This window comes from Rhagoletis zephyria, unplaced genomic scaffold (assembly GCF_001687245.7).
Source record: "Rhagoletis zephyria isolate East Lansing unplaced genomic scaffold, Rhagoletis_zephyria_1.1 Rzeph_scaffold_01220, whole genome shotgun sequence".
NCBI lineage: Eukaryota > Metazoa > Arthropoda > Insecta > Diptera > Tephritidae > Rhagoletis > Rhagoletis zephyria.
In genome coordinates, this window is record NW_016158304.1 from 75946 (window position 1) to 98783 (window position 22838).

A 22838-nucleotide genomic window follows, 5' to 3' on the forward strand; every position below is an offset into this window, starting at 1 on the left:
ACTTGTGGTGCTCATGCAGCACTTCGTATTGCATTCATAAATATATTTTTCATATTTTATGTATATGCCTTGTGCACTACTCTCACCTGTGTCCATGGCGACCAGCGTCAGCGTGTATTCAGCCTTTGCCTCACGATCGAGCGCCCGCAGCAGCGATATTTCGCCTGTCGATGCATTTATGCGAAATAGATCTGTATCGCCTTCCTTCAGAAAGTAGCGCACTTGCGAGTTAAATGGCGGCGTATCAGCATCGTAGGCCTCCACTGTCAGCACATAGCCGCCATTAGGCGGTATTACATTCTCCATCACATAGGCTAGATAGGGGGAGTGCAGGAACGTTGGCGGATTGTCATTGATGTCCATGATGATGATTGTTAGTTCGGCGGTATCGTAGCGCGTCTCACGCAGCTCCACAGCATGTTTAGAAGCGCCCGCATTGGCGCCTCCGCCACCGCCGCCGCCGCCGCCACCACCAATACTAATGCCAGCACTGCCGCCACCACCGATGCCACCGCTGCCACCACCAGCAACAGCCGTGCCGCTGGCTGCGCCCACTTTGCCCACCAGCAGGTGTGTTGCTGCGACCTTTGCATCAGCGGCACAATCTTCAGCGCGCACTGTCAGCACATAACGCGATTTGCGCTCATAATTCAAATTCTTCGCCACGCGCACCATGCCCAAATCTTCGCTAATGCTAAAGTCGCGATTATCATCGCCGGCGGCAATCGAGAAGCGTACACGTCCATTGGCGCCCTCATCTATATCGGTTGCAGCGACTTGTAGTACCATTGCGCCAATGCTGGCATTTTCCGGCACCGAGGCGGAGTACTGTTTTGGGTCGAATATGGGGCTATTGTCGTTCTCGTCCAATATGCGTACGGTGATTTGAGTTTGTGTGGATTGCGGTGGATCACCGCGATCACGCGCGGTGATATTTAGCATGTAATTAGCGCGCAGTTCACGATCCAAGCGGCTGGCGACGCGCAGCAAGCCATCCACTGAGCCTAGCGTGAAGGGAAGACTGTCTTCGTCGCCGTAGTCGGAATGGGTGCCAGTAGCGCCGCCTTCGAGCAGATATTCGATGTAGCCATTGCGGCCTTCATCGCGATCTATGGCCTTGACGACCATAACTACAGTATTGGGTGAGATATTTTCCAAAATAGATGTCTCATTTGGTGAGCTGAAGGTGGGCGCTTCATCGTTGACATCCTTCAAGGTGATAGTGACCTGAAATGAGGAAATAGGGATAAAGTGGTTTAGTAAACTGAAAAGCTCGTTTACAAAGTAAACCAATTAAAATTGCAATTAGGTTTAAAAATATTTAGGTAGGAAATTCTAATACAGTGTAAACTAGTAACCTCATACCAAGGGAAGTCCCCTTCAGTGAGAGTCTAAAAATCGCGAGAATGTCAAAAATCTCAGCATAAATAATAGGCGTGCTTAAAATATCTAACATACTCTTACTGCTCATATCGCTGTTCAATTCGAATTCGCGGTGCAGGGGTTAAGAATAAATTTATAGTCAAGGAATGGCTATCAGCTTTAAGCTTTCGAATAAGCTTCTGCTTCCACTTTACAGGTAGTACTTAAAAGTAGGCAATAACGATCTTAACGCGGAAGTGTACTTTTTTTTTTTTGAAAATCATACAAAGGAGTACATGTAAAGCTTTTAACCCTTTCAGGCCCAGAGGAAACATCTTTCCTTGAAAGCTTTTCCACTCATAAGAAAACTATCTGAATCATTTTAAAGTTCTCTGTTTTTTTTTTTTAATGTGCGTTAATTTTATGTGTGTCTTCTTATAAGAAAATTTTAGACGTAAGTATTTTTACCTAAACTAGAAAAATTTACCACAAGATAGAAAAAAATTACTTTTAGAAAAAAAAATAACATGGAGAAAAAAAGTAAATTTTTAGAGAAATCTCATTTTTAAAAAAAAACCTTTAAGAAAAAATATACACTTGATTGAAAAATTTTTAGAAAGAAAGAATTTTGAAGAAAAAAGAGTAGTTTTAGAAAATATTTTTTTTAGGAAGAAATCTTTTTCAGAAATAAATATTATTACCAAAAGCTGAAAAAATTATCCAAGTGGAAAATATAATTTGCAAAAAAAAAATGTAGGAAATGAATTTTTGGGAAAATTGAATTGTTAAAAGTAATTCTTAAACAAAAAACAAAACCGACTTCAATTCTCATATAAAAATTTAAGAGTACACTTAATTTCTTCATAATTCAATGATCGGATGTAAACTAAATTAGTATGGAACCCCAACTGAGGTACCACGTTTCCTTTAAAAAATATAAATTGTTTAAGATGGTCCAAAGTTATGCGGTGACATACATACAAAAAAAAATATTCCGACGAATTGATAACCTCCTCCTTTTTTTCGAATTCGGTTTAAAAGAAATTTCTTCCTTACCTTTTCTTTAAGAAATATCAGCTCAGGTATGTTTTTAATTGTAGGCTTACGGTCCCGAAAGGGTTAATGGCACCAGTACAGGCAGAGAGCTTTTAATAGTACCAGGATAGGCAGAAAGCTTTCAATAAATAGCATCACAGAATAAACAACAGAAGAAGCACGGAAATTGGCGCTGAAATCGGAAATTGTGGCACGGCTATTGCGGGAAAGTATGACATCGACGCTTCTGCTAATCCTAGGTGCCTCCTTAGTAAGGTTGAGTTAAAATCTGTTTATCTTCCGCTTATATCTTTTACTAACCTCCTCATCGCTGACATGAAATTTTGGTCAGCATCCTCGTTTTCTACTTTACATTTTCTGTTTGTCATGCTTTTTTACAGTAGACTAAGATGTTAAGCGTTTGCTTTTCATGCTGTATGTTAATTCCTCTACCGTCTTCCGGCTCCTCATATTCACTTTTCTTCTCTGGCACGGTCGTAATATTACAGAGATGCCTATGCCCCACTCTGGTATGGCCTAAGGGAGCATTTTTGCCTTTAATCTTTACACCCCTTAGTCTACTCCTCTGCTACGCAGAACGTAAGTGCTCATCCATTGACCTAAGCTCTTTTCTCAAATGGCTCTACTAAGAAATAGGTGTAATGGTGTGCCCTTAACTGAGTGGCAAAAGTGATAGCGACAATTTGGTCGAACTTATGTAGTTGGTTTTTTGGTGAGCAGTACCCCCTAAGGATTGGTGTGAAAATCTTAGGTTCCTTCTTTAGATAGGTTGATTAGAAGCCTTATTTTTTTAGCTTGTCCTCTTATCCTCTGATAAATCTTTGCCCCGACGACAATATGTGGTGCTTCACCCCTGTTCTTCTTTCATTCCTACTATCTCATTCCTGACCTCATCTCTAATATTATTGGAACTTACTGCAAAGAAGGACTCAGATTCTGTGAGAGTTCAGCCTGCTGCCTTGTTTATCTCTATTCTTTTGTGATCTGAAACCCAAAACCGCCAAGCATCACTGTGTTAAGCAAATACGGTAAAATTCTTAATGAACTCAAGGACTAGAGAGGATTTAGCCTCAACGGATAAGACGGTTTTGAGTGTCATCTGACTAAATATCGTTAAGGATTACGTTGCTCTCATTGCGAGACCATAGGATATGTTTGCACTGGTGTATTTTATGCATAGGTCAAAAAATTTTCCGCTTTTTCGGAAACTAGTTACATTAGGCTTTATCCCAAAATCTGAGAAAACACAATGTATAGTCCGGGAATTTTCGACCCATAAGTATAGTTGGTAAGGTGTAATATTTTTAGGTTTTTCTAAATTGTCGTACCTATTTGAAATTAGGCTCCTTTGAAAAAATATTTAGTCCTAGATGAATGGATTTACATAGAAGGACCTCAAGAAAATTTCTCAAATAAATTTTTGTTTGCAAATAAATATATATATTTGTATGAACCTTTTTAAAAACAGCCCATATAAATTATGATTATCTCTTGGAATAGGTTTCGTTTTGAAAACATACTAATCCTTTCGACACCGCATTTTCTCCAGTTACCTTTGGACTTAAGTTTGACTTTCCATCTTGCTATGTGCATTCTAGAAGTATCTCGGTAAAATTTTAATTCGCATATAATTATATTCAATGTTTTCAATAAATTTCCGCTGTGGCCTCTTCCGCAATCAATACAAAAGATTGTTTTATAAATTGCTACAATTAATTTTGTTTATAAACAATGTTTTCTTAACCGCATTGCCAGTAACAATGTAGTCCCGCTGTGTGGATTTCCGATTTTACATTTTGATTAAAAATGCGTAGCAGCTGAAAATTTTGAGCACATGCAGCAAAGAGCAAAAAAAAGAAAACAACATAAAAAAAGGAAACAATAAAAAACGGCAGAACAAAATACATATACATACATACATAATTTGTTTGTGTCTTGTTCATGTACATAAATGTGTTGCAGTGATATATGAAACGAGTTAAATGAATAGCCAGGAAGTGGACTAAATATGCATACATACATACATACATATGTATGTGTGTCGATGCTTTTTGTTCAAAGTCCTCTGTGAAATGTTTTTGGGACATTAAAAAAAATACGCCTATCACAAGCGAAGACCTTAATATTAAGATTTAAAGACGGTCATCGAAACAAAATTTCCTAAAAATTCTGTATAAAAGTGATAAAGCCTTTTTATACCCGAGCGCACTTGTGCACAAGGGTATATTAATTTTGTTCACATAACGGTTGTTTGTAACAGCCAAAACGAATCGAGATAGATATAGACAAATGTATACATAAATGATCAGGATGAAAAAAGAAATCGATTAAGCCATGTCTGTCTGTCCGTCCGTCTGTCCGTCTGTCCGTCTGTCCGTCTGTCCGTGTACACGATAACTCGAGCAAAAATTGAGATATCTCAACGAAATTTGGTATGTAGGTTTCCCTTAATCCAAGGTAGGTTGGTATTGAAAATGGGCGAAATCGGACTTTAACCACGCCCACTTCCCATATAACGGTAATTTCCAGAAATACGAAAACTGCGATATTTTAGTAACTACTGAAGATAATTCACTCAAAATTGATATTTACAATAATTTTTAGACGAAAAATAAGAATATTATAAATTTTTGGAAAATGGGCGTAGCCACGCCCACTTATGGTTACATGTGTATATCTTGGTAACCGCTGCACCAATTTCTTCCAAACTTGACACAGTTGTTGGCCTTGGCACAGCATAAAAAAATGACGAAACTTTTTAAAATCGGACAATAACCACGCCCACATCCCATATAACGGTAATTTAGAGAAATACAAAATCTTCGATAAATCAGTAAATATTGAAGCTAATTTATTCAAAATTGATGCTTGCAACAATTCTTTACCAAGAAATACGTTTATGGTAAAATTTTGGAAAATGGGCGTGGCACCGCCCACTTATGATCACATATAAGTATATCGGTAACCGTTCTACCAATTTGTACCAAACTCGGTGTGGTTATTGTGCTTGCCACATATAAGCAAAACGTTGAAAATTATTGAAATCGGACTAAAATAACGGCCGCTTCTCATATAACGGTAAATTTCAGAAATGCTTGAAACTTCAATATTTCGAAATTGAAGGACGCTAATTTACTCAAAATTGATACACCCCGGCTTACCATCTAGCGGAAGGTTTCGGAAAGGTGAAAAAACATATATTTAATACTTGCGCCGGGTATTTAATGTTCGGCTTCGCCCGAACTTAGACTTTCTTACTTGTTTCATACTAAAAATGATAGAAATATTCTGAAAACTTATTTTTATTTTTCAAATTAAGGGCGTCACAAAAATCGATAAAACAATCAAACTAGGCCAACGAAATTCCTTGTGAGCTAATTATTTTTAGTTCCAGTAGTGTCATTGAGCTTTGTGACACGATTTGTTTTTTTTTTTAGGAAAAATGAAAAAAAACAACAATATCTAAGCGGCATAATTTATAGAAGCTATTTCAGTTTTTATAAGCACGAATATAATTTTAGTTCATACCAATGCCAAATTGTTATACTTTACTTAACCTAAACAGTCAATTAGCATATATTATAATTTTGGAAGTATGGTAACTCTTGAATTCTCAAGCAGGTGGTAACCCTCTTCGTTAATATTTTCGAAACTAGGCTTTCTCAAACCGTTTTCTCTTGAGTGTCATATTAAAATATTTCGCTTGACATGGTAACCATTTTGAGTTTGAATTTCTAAAGAGGTGGCAACACTCTGCGAAAATATTTTTGAGTTTTTACCCCTGCTTTGTTTGATATTCATATTAAAATACTTAATTTAACTCCTAAAATTTTTGAACAGGTGGAAATCCTCTATATAAAAATATTTTTGAAATAAATCGTCCTTGAATTCCTTTTCCTTTGCCACACACATTGTTGTAATATTTTATTTAAATTGTTAATTGATTCACTCCTTTTGTAAAAGGTGGCAACTCTTTTAAAATAATAGCCTTTATGTTCTTAATTCAGGTTATAATCTATCTGTGTGACAAATTTATTAAAATACACATTTAATTGTAAATGTCACATAATGCCTTCTTTGCGCACATACATACATATTATAATTGTTGCAATGAAAGCATTTCACAACTAGAAAAAATTGAAAAAAAGCACCAACAGCATTTGAAAACCTCATAGCATCTCACCACGTCACGAATGAGTACACAGTCAGCTAGCTATGTAGGCATAGCGAACTGCGTTAGAAGCGATATAAATTAAACGATAAGCGACTTCGGCTGCTGCTGTTGGGGAAAATGTGAGAACATTTTTAATAAAATTGTTAGCAATCAAATTAAATTTGCGTGAAACTGTAAAAAGACGCAGCGGTAGCCAAAGCGAAGACGAAGGCAAGAAAGCAACGGTAAAGGACAGCCAGCGCAGCGCGTAAAACAAAAGCAGCTTTCACCAAACCGCAGGCGGCAATCGCAAGCAAAGTTTCATACGTAGGCCGACAAGAAAAAATAAAAAAATTAAGAAAAAAACAGTTGCTCAGCGTACAGCAAAGGGAAGCAAAGGAGCAAAGCAGTGGAGTGCAAGCAGGAAAGAGCAGAAAAGCGCGCGCGCGCGCCACAGCCAACGCGTCGCTTCTAAGTATTGACGAAAAAAGTAACGCAACATCGCACTCATTTAGGCTTTAATGCAATTTCTAATTGCGAACGATTTATTAACATCAACAGCAGCAATGGCGGCTGGCAGCAAGGACAACAACAACTACACAGCAATTGCAATAAATATGTAGTAGTGCATGCCGTGCGCACTTTCTTGCTGCTGCTGCTGTTGTTCTTGTTGGCGTTGTGATTTTGTGTTTTTTTTTTGTTATTGGTGGCCGCTGCTACTGCCGCAACCGTTGCAATGGCACTCACTTACAGCGCCTTAAGCTGTAGCAATTCCTTTAAATTTGCAAATCTATTCACTGTGGACATTAACGAAAATTTATTAGCTTCATTAAAATTTCGCTATACTCGTCGCAGCAACAGCAGCAGCAGCGGTAAGCAGCAGCGGTAAGCAAGCAACGGTAAGGCGGTGGCAAGCAGCAGTAAAGACGTTCGTTGCACCAAAGTGGCCGCGTATACGCCAATCAAAATAAGCACGAAAGCCCCAAACAGAAAGTACTTAGCAGCATAGGCAGGAAAAGCAAGCAAGCGGAAGGGAAGGTAGGGGGATTGGCTAAAAAAAAAAAAAAAAAAAAAAAACTGAAGTGTAAAATAAGCATAAGAATAACTACAGCAGATACAAAGTGGCGATAGATAGAACGCAGAGCATACAGTTGGCTTACTGGCTGGCTATCGATTCGATGGCTTTCTATGCGCATGCGGCAACAAAACGCACGAAAATCAAACTTAAGCAGCACTTTGGCAAATAGCAAGAGTCAAAATATCTGCACAAATAGTTAAGGTAAAAAGCGTACACAAATCGTCGCTCGGCTGCGGCAGGAAGTGGCAAATGGCAAATGGCAAATGCAAAAAAAAAAAAAAATTAATAAAATAAAAAAAAATAGAGGAGCACAATGTCAGTGTCAGCATCAACGGTCAAAGCAGTTAAAAAAGCAACACAGCACCACACAACATTCACACACGAGCATCTAACGTCTATGGTATACACGCATGCGCACACGTGTGCTTTTTTCGGCCAGCTTGTATTTGGCGCTCACATGTGCGCTTGGTTACATTTGAAAAGTCGCAATATAGTAAATGGAGTTGCTCGTAGATTTCTAATGAGAGATTTTCATATTATTAATGAAGTTGTTGGACTTTTTCGGTGAATGTCATGGGCGCGAGTAATGGCCAAATGTGCCACAGGCCAGGAGACCAGCGGCTGCTGAACAGCCAGCCAACAACAAGCATGAAAATCTCTACAAATGCTTTGAGTAATGCGCTAAAATATGTGTGTGTGTGTGTGTGGTGTGTGCTCTTGCCACAACACTACACTGGCGGCGGTCCACCGGTGCACTTGTCCGAATGAATGGTGTTGGAATTCTGCGAAGGCGACAACCTGTGGTGCGACGTGGTGCAGCCAATCGAAGTAACGCCTACCTACTCCTACTGAAGGTGAAAAAAAGAATAATGCAGATATATTTGGTTAGATAGGCAGAAACATTAATTTAATATGAGTCTTACTTGGCTGATAAAAGTGCGAGTATGGAAAAGGTGTAAAACAACTAAATTTTGAAAAACCTAAGTGCTTTTTTAATGCTGTGTGTTATAAGTACAATCTCAGCTCGGTATATATTGCTTAAAATAAGTTGCAATGTTGTTCTGATATTTAACAACAAACATAAATAGGTTAGGTTAGAAATCAAATATTAATTTCATTTAATTTTATTCATTGTGTTGCGAACAGATCACGACTTTTTCATAACCACTTCGTGAATAGTTTCGAACTATTTCAGATCATTTTGTGACTGGTTCCCAATTACCCAGAAATGATCCCAAACTACTCTAAAAATGGCCCTGAAGTGGTTCTGAAGAAGTCTTAAAATTATCCCGATCTAGACCCAAAGAGTCATAAAGTATTGGTGAACTAGTCTCGCACTACCCCAGTATAATCTCGAAATGGTCACCAAATTGTCTTGAAATAACTAGTTCCGAAATGGTGCCGATATAATCTCGAAAAAGTCCCAAAAAACGGTCCCAAAATGATCCCAAACAAGTTCGGAAATGGTTTTGAACTAGTCCCAAAAATATCCCGAAATGTTCCTGCAATAGTGCTGAACTAGTCTGGCACAGTGTCCAAAATTAGTCTCAAAGTGGTCGTCAAATAGTCGTGAGCTAGTCCCGAAATGGTTCCGAACTGAGCTCGAACAAGTCACGAAATGGTACTGAAATGATACCAGCAGACCAGGTCCTAAATGATCCTGAACAGGTGCCGAAACGGTCCCAAAATGATCCCGAACAAGGCTCAAGATGGTCCTAAACTGGTCGTAAATTAGGCCCGAAATAGACATACACTAGGCTAAAATTTTCTTTTGTAACACAAAAAGCAGTTACAGACTTTCTGCTGGGTTGGCGCAAATTTCACAAACAACGAGAGCACATCAAAAATCGGAATGTAATGAATTGAAGTATACAGAGATAATGAGTTAAATTTTTGGACCCAAGCCCACTTTGGAGCAGCTATGTTATGCCGAATTTCCACGAGGCACTGAAGTGGCAAAACTATTCGGTTTTGTGAAATGGGTGTGGTCGTTGTTCTGGGTATCGAGGTACGGTTTCGCGACTATACTCAACCTCGACGCTATGCATTTGTGTTCGAGCACTCTGGGAAATGTGACCAACCCAGGTACGAGATGCGGTAACCAATCCCTGTGTAGCTTTGGCTCACGGCAGAAGGAGAGGGAGGTTCGGTAGAGCGACACTAATTTAAGAACGGTTTAAGAACTTGCTGATGGTAAGGAGATTCATAAATGTGCATAGCCAAAAACCTTCTCACCAGTGTGCTGTGCACTGGGTACTTAAATACCATTTCCAATCAAAGGACTACAAATGCCAGTTATGATCCTCGTAGACGGATACTCTCCACATATACAAGGTTGACATCCAGAAAATGTGATGGACGGAACACAGTCGCCTGAAGTGTGGAGGGTATGAAGATTAAATAGTAAAGCTTTCATGTGATGGCGTACAAATTTGCTGTCGGATTTGTGCGTGAACGGCTTGCCATCATCTATATTAAAACTTTGACTACTGACTTTAATGCCAGGGTGGTCCAGAACGACGCATATTTGATCCTACTCTCGGAAATTTCAGTCTTCACGAACATGCTTCCGAAGACGGTAGTTATCAGTATTAGACATTATCGGTATATAAAGCCGCCCTGAAACTAATTTCTGCACAATCGCCTATTGAGAATTACCGAGACCAAAGGTGGGAGACATGAGTATGCAGTATTTAAGTTGCAGGTCGGCCGGAATGCCATTTGAAGATAAGCAAATCGACACGCTCCACCTTTTTGTTGATTGCAAAGCAGTTTTTAATTACATTGCCTTCCAGACTGTCCAGCACCTCAAACAAGCGCTTCTACAGGAATAGACCAAAATACCACAGAGGCGCTTGCGGAAAGAATGCGATAGGTTCATTGCCCACTTGAAGACCCTAATTCAGGTTCAGAGCGGCTAGACCAAAAACCGCTGATACAGTTTTTAGGAAAATTTTTGTGTCAGCCCTTTTTATTCAACAAAATTTTTAGTCATGAAAACAGAAAATATGGCATTTTTAATTGGGACCACTTAAATTTGCCGTATCCTCAGATTCAACTCTAATACCATTAGCGCAGCCTTCTCCAAAGTGCATTTGGATTGCTTGGGAAGGCATGGCCATGTCGAGCGCATTGAGGATGAGACTTCAAATGGACACAGATGCTACAGCTCTGAAAGTGTTCAATCACATGGCCACAGGTATCAAAGTGGAGAAGAGGACCTATTTTTTGCGATGGAGAGAGCGAATGGGCGAAGATTTGGCTTCGCTTGGCAAATCCATATGGCGTCAGTTGGCACAGAAGGGAGGCGTTTCTACGGACAGTATTTTACAAAAGTTGTTAGACAAGCTGTATAAAAATACCCTCCATTTAAAAAAAAAAGGGAATAAAATAAAATACCGCTTTTATTTCATTTATTCACCTTTTAAAGAACAATTAGTGTAAAATTTAAAATTCATGCGCATAAAATCAGTGATATGAGTACTGAAGTATATGTGCAGATGTACAAGCATATGGGGCGTTCCATGCCAAAATGGACGGGGTTCACATGAAGTGTTTTGATTTGTTTCAAATTTTTAGGGTTGATGCATAAACATAAATAATAAATAAATATGAAATTTGAGCTTGATTAATACATTTTTTAAAACTTTATAGCACAAAAACCAATCGATTTAGTACACTTCCAAATATCTCGAGAACGGAGCAAGGGAAAAATTTGAAAAAATCACACATACACACCTAGAAATTCTCTATGAAAAGAAATATTTTTTTCGTGAAAAAATAATTTTTCACATACAAATTTTTTATAAAACAAAAATAGTTTTTGAATATATTCACTCTAAAATAATTTGAGTTATGATTTTTTTTACACCGAAGTTGAGCAAAATGAGTACATAACAAATTTTAAATATTTTTATACTTTTTTTTAGAATTTGCAGTTCTGTAGCCCACTTAATTGTAGTACAATAAAGTGCAAGCTTTAAGCTACTAAGGCTAAGTTTTTTTGCACTTTTTTCTTATGGAAGAAAATGCGCAAAACCCGTTTTCAAAAAAAAAAAAAATATAAAAAATTTACGCCAGTTTTGCAATCGCTTAAAACTTGCACTTTATTAAACTAAAATTTAATGGGCTAGAAAACTGCATACTCGAAAAAATTCAAAAATAATTTTATAAATTTCTTAATTTTTAATGTATTAATTTTACTCAACTTCGGCGTAGCAAAAAAAATCCATAAATCAAATTATTGTAGAGTGCACCCCGTAGTACTATACTCAAATATTGCGCAAAACTCAGAGTTACTATTGTGATTTTTTCCCTTTTTTTTAGATGGCATATTTTCAAAAACTATTTTTTTTTTTATCAAAAAATTTGTATGTGGAAAATTTGTCAAGAAAAAAAAATTTTAAATATTTCTTTTCCTAGAGAATTTTGATGTGTGTATGTGCGATTTTTTTTTTTAAGTTTTTTCCTCGCGCCGTTCTCGAGATATTTGGAAATCTATTAAATCGATTTGTTTTTGTGCTGTAAAGTTTTACAAAATTGAATAAAAATTTGAAACAAATCAAACACGTGAAGTATGAACCCCGTTCATTTTGGTATGGAACGCCCCATATACATACATATAAAAACATTGGAACCCGCTCACCTTAACCACCACTTTAAGTGAATTCAGTGCAAAGTGAGTTTTCTCTTTCATTCTTTTTTTTTTGTTTTATACTTTCTTATTTCGACATTTTTCTGTATTTCATTTGTTACTGTGTTTTTTTTTTGCAACGGTATCAGCTGTAAAATTTAAATAAATTACAGCAATAAAAAAGATAAACTTGAAATTTGTTACAATGCGCCAACTATGTTTATATATGTAAGTATGTACGAGCCATCTATAGCAAAGCAGCCGCAGCCGCAGCAGCATCAATTGACCGACAAAAGCCGAAAGGAGTGCGCGTATACATTTGCACGAGTATGTATGTATGTATCTATGTATGTGTGTGTGTATGTCGACAAAACGCGTATTGCACTCTTGCACACTTCTTCATTCGAATAATGTATGTACATACATTCCCGTGCAGTAGAACAGAAGACTTAAGAAACGAACTCGTCGAATGCAGGAAAATGTAAAGAATGACTTTAATTAACTGATAACTGTGAATATGTATGTACCAATGTATGAATGCAAGTAATTCATGTATGTACATACGTAGTGACTGTAACACACATAGCCAAAACACACACACATACAGAAATACTTAACAGAAGCGGCATTCAAAAATAAAGAAAGCAATGCTAAGCATTAAAGAATGCGAGTGCGCGAACAAAATATATACGCGTACCTTTACTGTAGTAATTCAAATAGAGTTAAGATTTGGCAGATGTTGCAAGAAAACTTCGATGCCAAAATTGCATGCATTGTGTGTGTTTGTGTATGTATGTATATGCGTGTGAGTGTGATTGTGATTGTGAATGTTTGGCATTGTTCGTTTTTTGTTTTTGTAACCAGAATTCGCACTCTTCTTATCAAAGCACATTTATTATGCGTGTTAACTTTACGTATATATATACATATGTACATATAAATGTACATACATTTATTGTACATATTAGGGTGCTCCATAAAAAATATGAAAATAATCGGCCACTACAATACCAGTATCTTTTTATAACTATACAAATAATAATATTGTAACAGGCCGATGTCTCAACGTTATAGATATTAAAGGAAAACTAAAAGGGGGTCTTGACTAGAGCAACAGAAGCTAAATCATGTTTGTACGCGCATCACTCGAAAACTAATGCATGGACTCTAATGCAAATTTCACTGATATTTTTTCTGTATTCTAACCAGTGTTGCCGTTTTGGTGACTTTTAACCAATTTTGGTTATTTTTTTCTTGTCTGTGAAGTTGTTAAGATATTTCCCATTTTGGTTATTTTTTAAATTTGCTGTAGTTTCTAACTTTTGTATACATACAATAATTAAATCTTTGAAAAATAGTATAAACAAATACATTTATTCTGCTCAATATGGTTATTTAACTAAAGTTATTACTCTAAAATGGCAACTCAAGATTCGACTTATTCCGATAACAATCATTTGTTTACATATGCAAAAGAACAGTAAAAGTTCGAGGGTGCAACTATTATCGGTTCGTGTCTTTAATAAATAGCGGTGAATTAATCGCCAAGTTTTTGAAACGGCCCCGCAGTTACACAATTTCTATGTTCTTTGCACACACCTGCATAGTATGTGCCTGAAATGCCTTTTGAATAATACGAGAGTTATTAAGAAGCCGCGAAAAATTATTAGAATTCCGCGCAAAATTGGTGTTTCAAGTTAATTTATACGGGCTCAATTCTATGGATAAGTGAGAAAAAAATACACAATTTTGGTTTTATTTTGCATATGTATTTCCAAAAAACTTTTAAATTAGGTTCGTTACCAGCTACACCTGTCGAGGTTGAGGAGAGTAGCAGCAGCAGTGGCAGCCCCAGCAGTGAAACCAAGTGAGAATATTTGGAATCATTGTGTTAATATTACTTACATATGTATGTATTTGTTTTATAATATACAGAATACATAATATACATGGTCGGCTAAAGACTACTTCAAATGAATACATACTCAGATAGTACATATATAAATACCTCGTATATGCGGAATCCAATACCACGATATGTATGTACAATAAAAGAGGGATTTGGTAATTATTTTTCCATTACTGCTTACTTTATTAATTTAAGTTAAGATTAATAATAATAATCTTATAGCAAGTAGGTTCAAGGGAAATACCATTCCACAGTTTTGAAAAAATCGGTTTCTCGCGCTTTTGTAAAATTTATTTACTATCGTATACGCGGTACTGCGTTTGGCGTATACGAGGTACTTCGCGCTGAGCGACGATATAGTTCAATACAGTCCAACTTTTAATTGTTTAATCTTAATTATAAAATATTTACAATGTGGTTGTTCACGCTGATTAGGTATTTCATTGATTCTAACAAAGAAGTTGGAAACTGTGTACCTATGTACTTATTTAAAAACGTCATTTAGAGTCTGGTAATGTTAAAGATATTAACATACATATGCACCTAATACGGGAAGCCTGATTTTCTAAAATATGTATTTATATATATACTTATATATGAATGTATCTCACTTATTTTCAGCCTTAAAAGGATTTACTTTTCAAAAATGCAAATAAAAACTGATTTTCTTTAGTTTGTAAAATTTGTATATACGTACTATATAAAAGAATTAGTGATGACCTGAGTTATTAATCTAATAAAAAAATTGGTTATTTTTCCTTACATTTGGTAACTTTTTCGTCAAATCTTGGTTAGAAAGTTCTTTGAGCGGCGGCAACACTGATTCTAACCTCAAATATAGAAGAAAAAAATTAGAGAGTTGTCACCTGTTTGAAAATTGCAGTTTAGATAAATTAATGAGACAGATTAAATAGTATAATATGGCTGTGAAAAGAAAGAGGTTTAAGAAGGCGTACAGCAGAAACACATTTTTGTAGAAGGTTGCCACTTGTTTGAAAACTTTAATTTAATTTACTTTAATTGATACACTAAATTAAATATTGCAATATGGGAGTCAGACCAAAGTGATTAAGGAATGCCACCTGTATAAAAAATTTTATTCATTAAAGTTGATAAAGTAAATGAAATATTCAGTACTGATAATAAACTTAAGATGTTTAGGAAAGTTTACTGTCTAACGTTCGGGCCTATTTCAGGGTCATTTGCGACTAGGTCTGGACCAGTACAGCGTGGTTTAAGACTTATTGGATCCAGTTGTGGGGTTCATTTCCAGACTGGTTCGGGACTGTTTCGGTACTTATTCAGGACTTTTTAAGAAACAATTCGGGACAATTATGGAGCAAGTTTGGGGTAGTTCGAAACAAAATGACAAAATGAATAACTAGTCGTAGAACATTTGAGCCTACTTGAAGAGCTTTGGGACCAGTTCGGGTTAATTTCCGGCCTAGTTAAGAACTTTTTCAGAACCACTTCTGGACAATTTTGGACTAGCTCGGTTGGAAACTATTCCCGATAAAATGTACGAAATGAAAGGAAATTAATGCCTAATTTCTTACCAAACCTACTTTCGTAAGAAACTGAATCTCCAAATTTTTTTTACCAGCCGTACACAGATGTTTATAGAACAAACTTCTTGAGTACCTGGAACTAACGTTTTTTCCAAATAGCAAAAATTCGACAACAATTTGACTTTGACAAGCAATAACTCAGCAAGCTTATGAAATTTTATGAATAAGTTTCAATAATATGTCAAATTTATCAGATTTTAGGTTGCGATTTAAAAACTTAAATTTTTTCAAATCGTGCTAGCGAGCCCTAAAAAATTATTTAAAACTATGAAATTTTCATGGCTCTCTTTATTTTGTACGCAGAACAAGGTTTACATGTTGTTTAAGGACCGGTCTAATACATATTTTATACATATGTATGCAGTTATATGTGGATATTTGTCAGTCAGAATGCAGACACATGTTGAAATTCCTGGTGATGGGAAACAAAGTAGTGCTCGAAATAAAATAACAGCAAATAAATTGAAATGAAAGCAAGTCATATTCAAGCAAAAAACAAAACCAACTTCAATTCCCATATATAAATTTGGGATTATCGTTAATTTCTTCAAGACCGTATGAGCGGATCTAAAAATCAAATCAAATTTGTATGGGATCACCTCTGAGGTATCACCAATATTTTCGTCACTTTCAAAGCGATTCAGTTGCGAATTTCAAAGTCATTGAGCACCCTGTATGGTTTACGGTAAAAAATTTAATTTTTTTATAGATATTAAAAATACCAAAAGGAAAAGCTAAGGGGGCGCGCCTCGTTTTCTACGATGACATTTTTTCCGCCATTAAAAATTTGCACCACTGTAATGTACATAGAAAAAAGTGAGTAAAAGTGAGTTTATTTGTTTGGTTCCCTTTCAGGCTTTAACTACTCACGCGATTATCATGAAATTTTGCACACTGGTGTCACTTAGATCGGCTTAAAACCATGGACCGTAACAGTTACAGCTTTTATTATAAAAAATCGCTCTTTAACAATTATTTTTTGACTTTTATTGAATAACTCCTTAAATAACCGTTATTTCTGACTTTTGTTTTCTAAATCCAAAATAACAAGTATTTTTAATTTTTATGTAGATAATCTGCAAATAACAGTTATTTTTGATTTTTAAATTATATGACAACAGTTATCGAGGACTTTTATTTATAAAAGTCATAAATAAAAGTCAGTCACTGGCCTTTTTTTTAAATCATACTTATAAAAGTCATTTGTATAAGTCGTAGTAAACTTTTGTTTCCCAACACCTTAACTGCGAAAAATGTTAATGACTTTTATACGAATGATTTAAAAAATAAAAGTCGGCGGTTGATTTATATTGATGACTTTTAAAAGTAAAAGTCACTGACTGATTTTTATTGATGACTTTTTCATTTAAAAGTTCAATAGCTGTTATCTATGTTTGAAAAGTGTGGCCACCTGTTTGAAAATTCAAATTGAAATTAATTTTTTGCAAGCTATATGACAAATTAAAATATGGTTCCAAACGCAAGTGGCTTTGAAGGTTGTAGTCTGACAACACTTTTTTGAAAAGTCAAATTTAATTTGAAAATTTTGAATATAACTGAAAAGTTTTGGAAGGATTGCCACCTGTTTAAAAATTAAATCTAATTAATTTAATTGAATTACTACAATATGGGTATCACTCGATATGGATTTAAAAAGGCCTTATTTCTAAACTACATGTTCGAGAGTTGCCACCTGAAATTCGGCCAGAATTTAGGGAATAAGTAACACAAGAAATAAGTTTAATAAAGCTATAGTTTCAGTTAATATTTTGAAGGTGGGTTAAAAAAGTTTGGAGTTTTGCACAAAGTTGAGATATTATATTTTTATGTTTTTTGTTGTAGAACCATATTTTCATACAAAATTGGCGGAAAAATATTAGAATAAAAGTTGTTGCGTATACTGTGAAAAATTTTATTAATATGCGTAAAAATTTTTCTTCATTCAACTTATTTAATATTTGCTGTACAGCGTACCACGCCATTTGTTTCTGATTAGTAAATTTCCCTACCATCTATCTGCACTCTTTGTTCGCTAAGCTAGCCACATGTCTGCAATGCAACATTTTCCCATCGGCTATAACTGCATACCACAGCGTCTTTAACAGCTCATCAGCACAACAACAGGCCACCGGCATAGCTGCATAGCCACATCACAACATCGGCCACTTGGTGCATGCGGAAGGCCTGCCACCTTTTTAACTACACTTGAATTTAATACCCAGCGCGTACCAATTAAACACACACACACACACAGGCAGACATGTGTAAGCGTTAGCAAAGTTTGCACGAAATTTCACAGCGATTTTATTCTACTAGATATATGTATGTATGTGCACATAGTACTCCTATACAATTATTAGGGTGGGTCGAAAATCAATTTTTTTTTAGAATTTTTATTGGTGATAGCAAAAATATGGTTGACTGCTTGTGAAAAATTAAAATTTTTGGTCAATAGCTCGTTTTTGTTCAAATAGGCTCGTCTAAGTCAATCAAAGTGCAAAGTGTTCAAACAATTTTTTTGTTAACTCGTAAATTTATTTTTCTACCAAAACAACCTCGCTGAGCGAAACAATTATTACTTTTTAATATCTCAGACTCTCTTAATCGGGCCTTTTTGTAGGGAATAAGATATGAGCAACTTTTGGAGAGTTTTTCACATTTTCAATTTTTTTACTAAAACAGAAACTATCTTCGAAATAATTAATTCATTTGTTTTAACTTTAATTGATTTGGGTGGGCCTAAGATATTGGCCAAAAATTTTCTAATTTCGCACAGATTTCTTTCAGAGCACAATGAACCATATTTTTGGTATTAACAGAAAAAATTAAAAAAACAAAAACGGACTTTCAGTTCACCCTAACGAATATGCATGCCAATTTATTAGGGGGTCCAAAATAAGTAAAGTCGGATTGTTAATGCTCTCAGCCCTTATTTTTTTCTATACCGAAAAAATACACTTTTATTTTATTTTGAAATCAAAAAATATGTAGAGGTAGTTAAAAGCAATTCTTTTTTTCGTAGGGATAGTATCGAATTCTAAAAATCGATATTTTTTGATCGGAAGACTCTGTTTGTCTCGAGGAGTCTTCTAATAACAATACCCCATTTATACATTTTTTTAGCCATTTGTTAATATTAACTCTTTTTCATAGGCCCCCCAAAAACCCCAAACATGCAATGGGGGGACCCACTAAAAATAGTTAATATTAACAAATGGTTAAATAAATAATTAAGTATTATTGTTGGAAGTCTTCTGGAGGGAAGCAGAGTCTTCGGATGGAAAAATCTTAATTTTTAAGAATACTATTCCATTTCTACGAAAAATTGTTTTTTGAAGTGAAACTTCTTTAGCGGCGGTTGGTTGGAAATGGTGCAACGGAAATTTTTGGGGCTGACACAGGTGCTTCTTGAGTGTATGCACATGGTATTAATTTAACAAAAACTTGCTAATAAATGGTTAAAGAATAACATTAAGAAAAAGACGAATACAAGAATGAAAGTAAAGGTGAGTACGTACGTAGATAAAGAGAAGGATAAAGGCAAAGGTAAAAATTAAAACAAAAACAAAGAAAAATAAAGATAAAGGCAAAAATGAAGATCAAGGTAAATTTAAGCTCTTTACTTATATACATATAAGGGCTAAGGTGAAGGGGAATATGTAGACGAACACAACGATAAACATAAAAGTCAAGACAAAGAGGAGGATGAGGATACCGATAAAAGTAAAGATGAAGAGGAAGGAAGATTAAAACCAAGGTAGTTATAGAGAAAAGGATATAGATGGAGACACAGAGACTAAATCTGGGAACTATTTTGGGACTTTAAAAATTTTCAGGATTCTTGGGACTTATCGATATAATAATCGATATTTTTATCGGTTTAGTTATCGACATTGGTATCGATTTTATTACTAAAATATTTATCAATATTTTTATTGATTACCTATCGATATCTTCGGAACCTATCGATAAAATAGTCGATATTTTTATCGATTTTGTAATCGATATTTTTAGAGATTTTGTTATGGATAGTGTTATTGGTTTTGTTTTTGATATTTTTATAGAATTGGTTATCGATATTTGTATAGATTTTGTTATCGATACCGTAATGGATTATTTATCGATTCTGGCATCGATTATTTATTGAGTTTGTTATCGACTATATATCTATGTTTTTAACGATTTTGTTGTCGATATTTTTAACAATATTTTTATCGATTTTCTAAGCAAGTTTTGTTATCGATTTTGTTATAGATTACTTATTGATTTTGTTATCGATATTTTTACCGATGTTATTATCGATTTACTAATCGACTTTGCTACCAATATTATTATCGATTTTGCTATCGAAATTTTGATCGAATTTGTCATCGATTTTGTTATCGGTATTTTTAACGGCTTTGTTATCGACATTTTGTTGGATGTTTCTATCAATTTTGTTATCGCAGAGTATAAAGATAAAATTGAAGATAAAGGAACACAGAATAACATAAATGTAGTTAGAAGGAACAGGGGTAGAGGCAGGCATCTAGACAAAAAAAACAAAAAAAAGGACAGAAAATATAACATTCAGAAAAAGCAGATGTATGAATGTATATTGGTTATGAGGAAAAATAGATATATAACGTAAGTTTCACTTCTCCAGTGAGGCCTAGGCGCACTTACTTTTTTTCATATAAATTCATGGAAAACTTTGAGTGCTTTGAGCGACCTCTGAATAGTTTCTGACTTCGGAAAAGGGGTATATTTTTTCGGTGTGGAACAATCACAGCGGTGAGAGCGTTCGGACTTCGCTTTTTCACATGCATTTTTGGACCACCGTAATATTTATATACATACACGTATGTATGTATACTAAGTAAGAGCATTGTTGTATAGGAAGTACTAGTTGCCCATCTAAGCATATTATTTTTCTATTCTATTACATGCAAATTACCTGCACTGTTGATGATAGACGTTGTTGCGGTTGTTGCTCCACATATTGTTGCTGTCGGTATTGGCGTTGACGTCGCTGCAGCTGCTGGTGGTGGTGGTGATGTTGAAGATGCTGCTGCTGCTGCTGCTGATCGGCGCCTTCGTTGTGTGTTACTTGTGCAGCGGTTGTTGTTGTTGTTGTTGTTGTTGGAAATTCTTTGGCACAATCTCTTGCGGTTACAATTAAATTATATGAACTTTTCGTTTCTCGATCAAGTTCACGGCGTGTACGTATCGTACCGTTGGCAGCAATTTCAAAGTCGTTATTATCATCGCCCGACGTAATCGCATACTCGATGCGCCCGTTATCGCCTTGATGGAAAACAAAACAAGAAGAGCATGGAAATATAAAAAAATAAGCAAAAATTGTTTAGCAAAAATTCAAAAAAAAAAAAAATAAATAATCTTGCAAAAAATGCGCTGAAGCATTCATAGAAAGCGCTTTAAAAAAAAAAAGACAAAAGAAAGTAATGCAGCAGTAGCAACAGAGCAACTCGTGTGTCGATGTCGATGTTTCGTTTGGTAATCGATAGCTGCTTGCGGCCTGCTGCACATAGCTGCTTGCGGCTAGTTAGCTGTCTACTTAGTTCGTCAGTAGCGTTAAGTGCTTGCTGTCGCTTTGTTAGCAGCTCGAAAGGCGTTGCTGTATTATTTTATCGTTGTTGTTTTGGTTGTTGCTGCTCCTTGTTCCCTGTTGTTGTTGTTGTTGTGCTCCTATATTATTATAAATTATTTGCTATTGCAACCACCATCAAACTTTCTTCTAAGTCTTCATTCCTACTACTACTACTACTTGATTTTCCCTATAATTTCAAATTCCAATAGCGCAGCTGCCACCGCTGCCAAATTGCAACAAAACAGCCGAGCAGCCAGCCACAAAACTTTTGTGGCATTTTTGAATTTTCACTTAAAACAACTCATATTTTGCTATAGCAGAGCTACCAACTACTCGCTACGCTCCTCCCTATCAGCATGCCTTCTTCTGAAAGCGCGCAAAATCAGTGGAAAAATTGAATTCTGCGGTAAAATGCAGCAGCAGATAATTTGGTGAAAATTATGACGCCTTTTTAAATTGAAGTTAACTTTGCTGTTGTGTGTTTGCCAATGTATGATATGCATATATCCACCCGCATGCCTGCTTAGAGGCTCAGCGCTTCTCAGCTAACTGTTTGCTGTTTGGCTGCGTTCGTTCGTTGGCCTCTCGCCATTTTCTCGCCTAACTTGTAATCATAACTGTGCCGCGCTGACTTACTGCCACCTTTTTTATTGCCCCCCTTTCATGGTCGATTGCTTTTGTGTTACATCCATTGACGTTTGAATTTTGTATGGAAAAACTGCTGGCACCCACTCAAAAGCGCTCGCGCTCGAACCGCTACTTTCTTAGACACACTTTCAACACAACATCAGGCATCAAAAATCATGGCATTGCCAGCCTCCAATTGCCTGGTAACTTTATCATATCAACTCATCCTATAATGAATGCTGTTGCTGCTGCTGACAGTTGCTTTCATACACTCTCAGCTTTTGTGAATAGCACGAGCGCGTTGTTGTTGTTGTTTTTGGGTTTGCTAGAATTCTCATTGTCTGCGATTTCTTTTTTGATTATGATAAATTACTATTTAAAGAGCGCGAAATCTATTTACCATTTGGCACTTTAAAGTGGATTTGCTTGGCAGCCAGCAAAGATCGAAGGCTTAAATTAACACTTTAGCGCCTTTATCGTATTGAAGCGAGTTTGGTAACTGAAAGCCATTCCACTTATGCTATCTGACATGGTGAAGTACCCGGGCTTGGCGCTCGACAGTAAGCTAACCTGGAAGCCAGAAGATGGTTTGTTGCCTTCTTCTAATCGTCAACAGTTTTATTGTCTGGTACTTTCTTTTGTAGGAAGGCCTAGATAGGGCCGACAGAGTTAAGTTTTAACAGAGCGTGCCAATAACTGCCCAAATTGGAAGCAGAGGCGCCCCTTCGAACTACACCTATGCACTAAGTGAAATGCTAAACGTTGTGTCCATCGATATAGTGCCTAGAGATTACGAGACGTCGGCTATATATTTATGAGTTGATCCCGATCTTTAAGCACCTTTTCGCAGCGTAAGAAGCTG

At 36.0% G+C, this 22838-nt stretch overlaps 1 protein-coding gene across 1 annotated transcript in view; it reads right to left on the bottom strand.

The window, feature by feature from the left end:
• The window catches only part of ft (cadherin-related tumor suppressor fat), a 103757-nt gene that overhangs the window by 36986 nt on the left and 43933 nt on the right, over positions 1–22838 (bottom strand). Inside the window, 2 exon segments of the mRNA XM_017616512.1 lie at positions 87–1227; positions 20696–21045. Coding sequence (XP_017472001.1) covers positions 87–1227; positions 20696–21045 — 1491 coding nt within the window.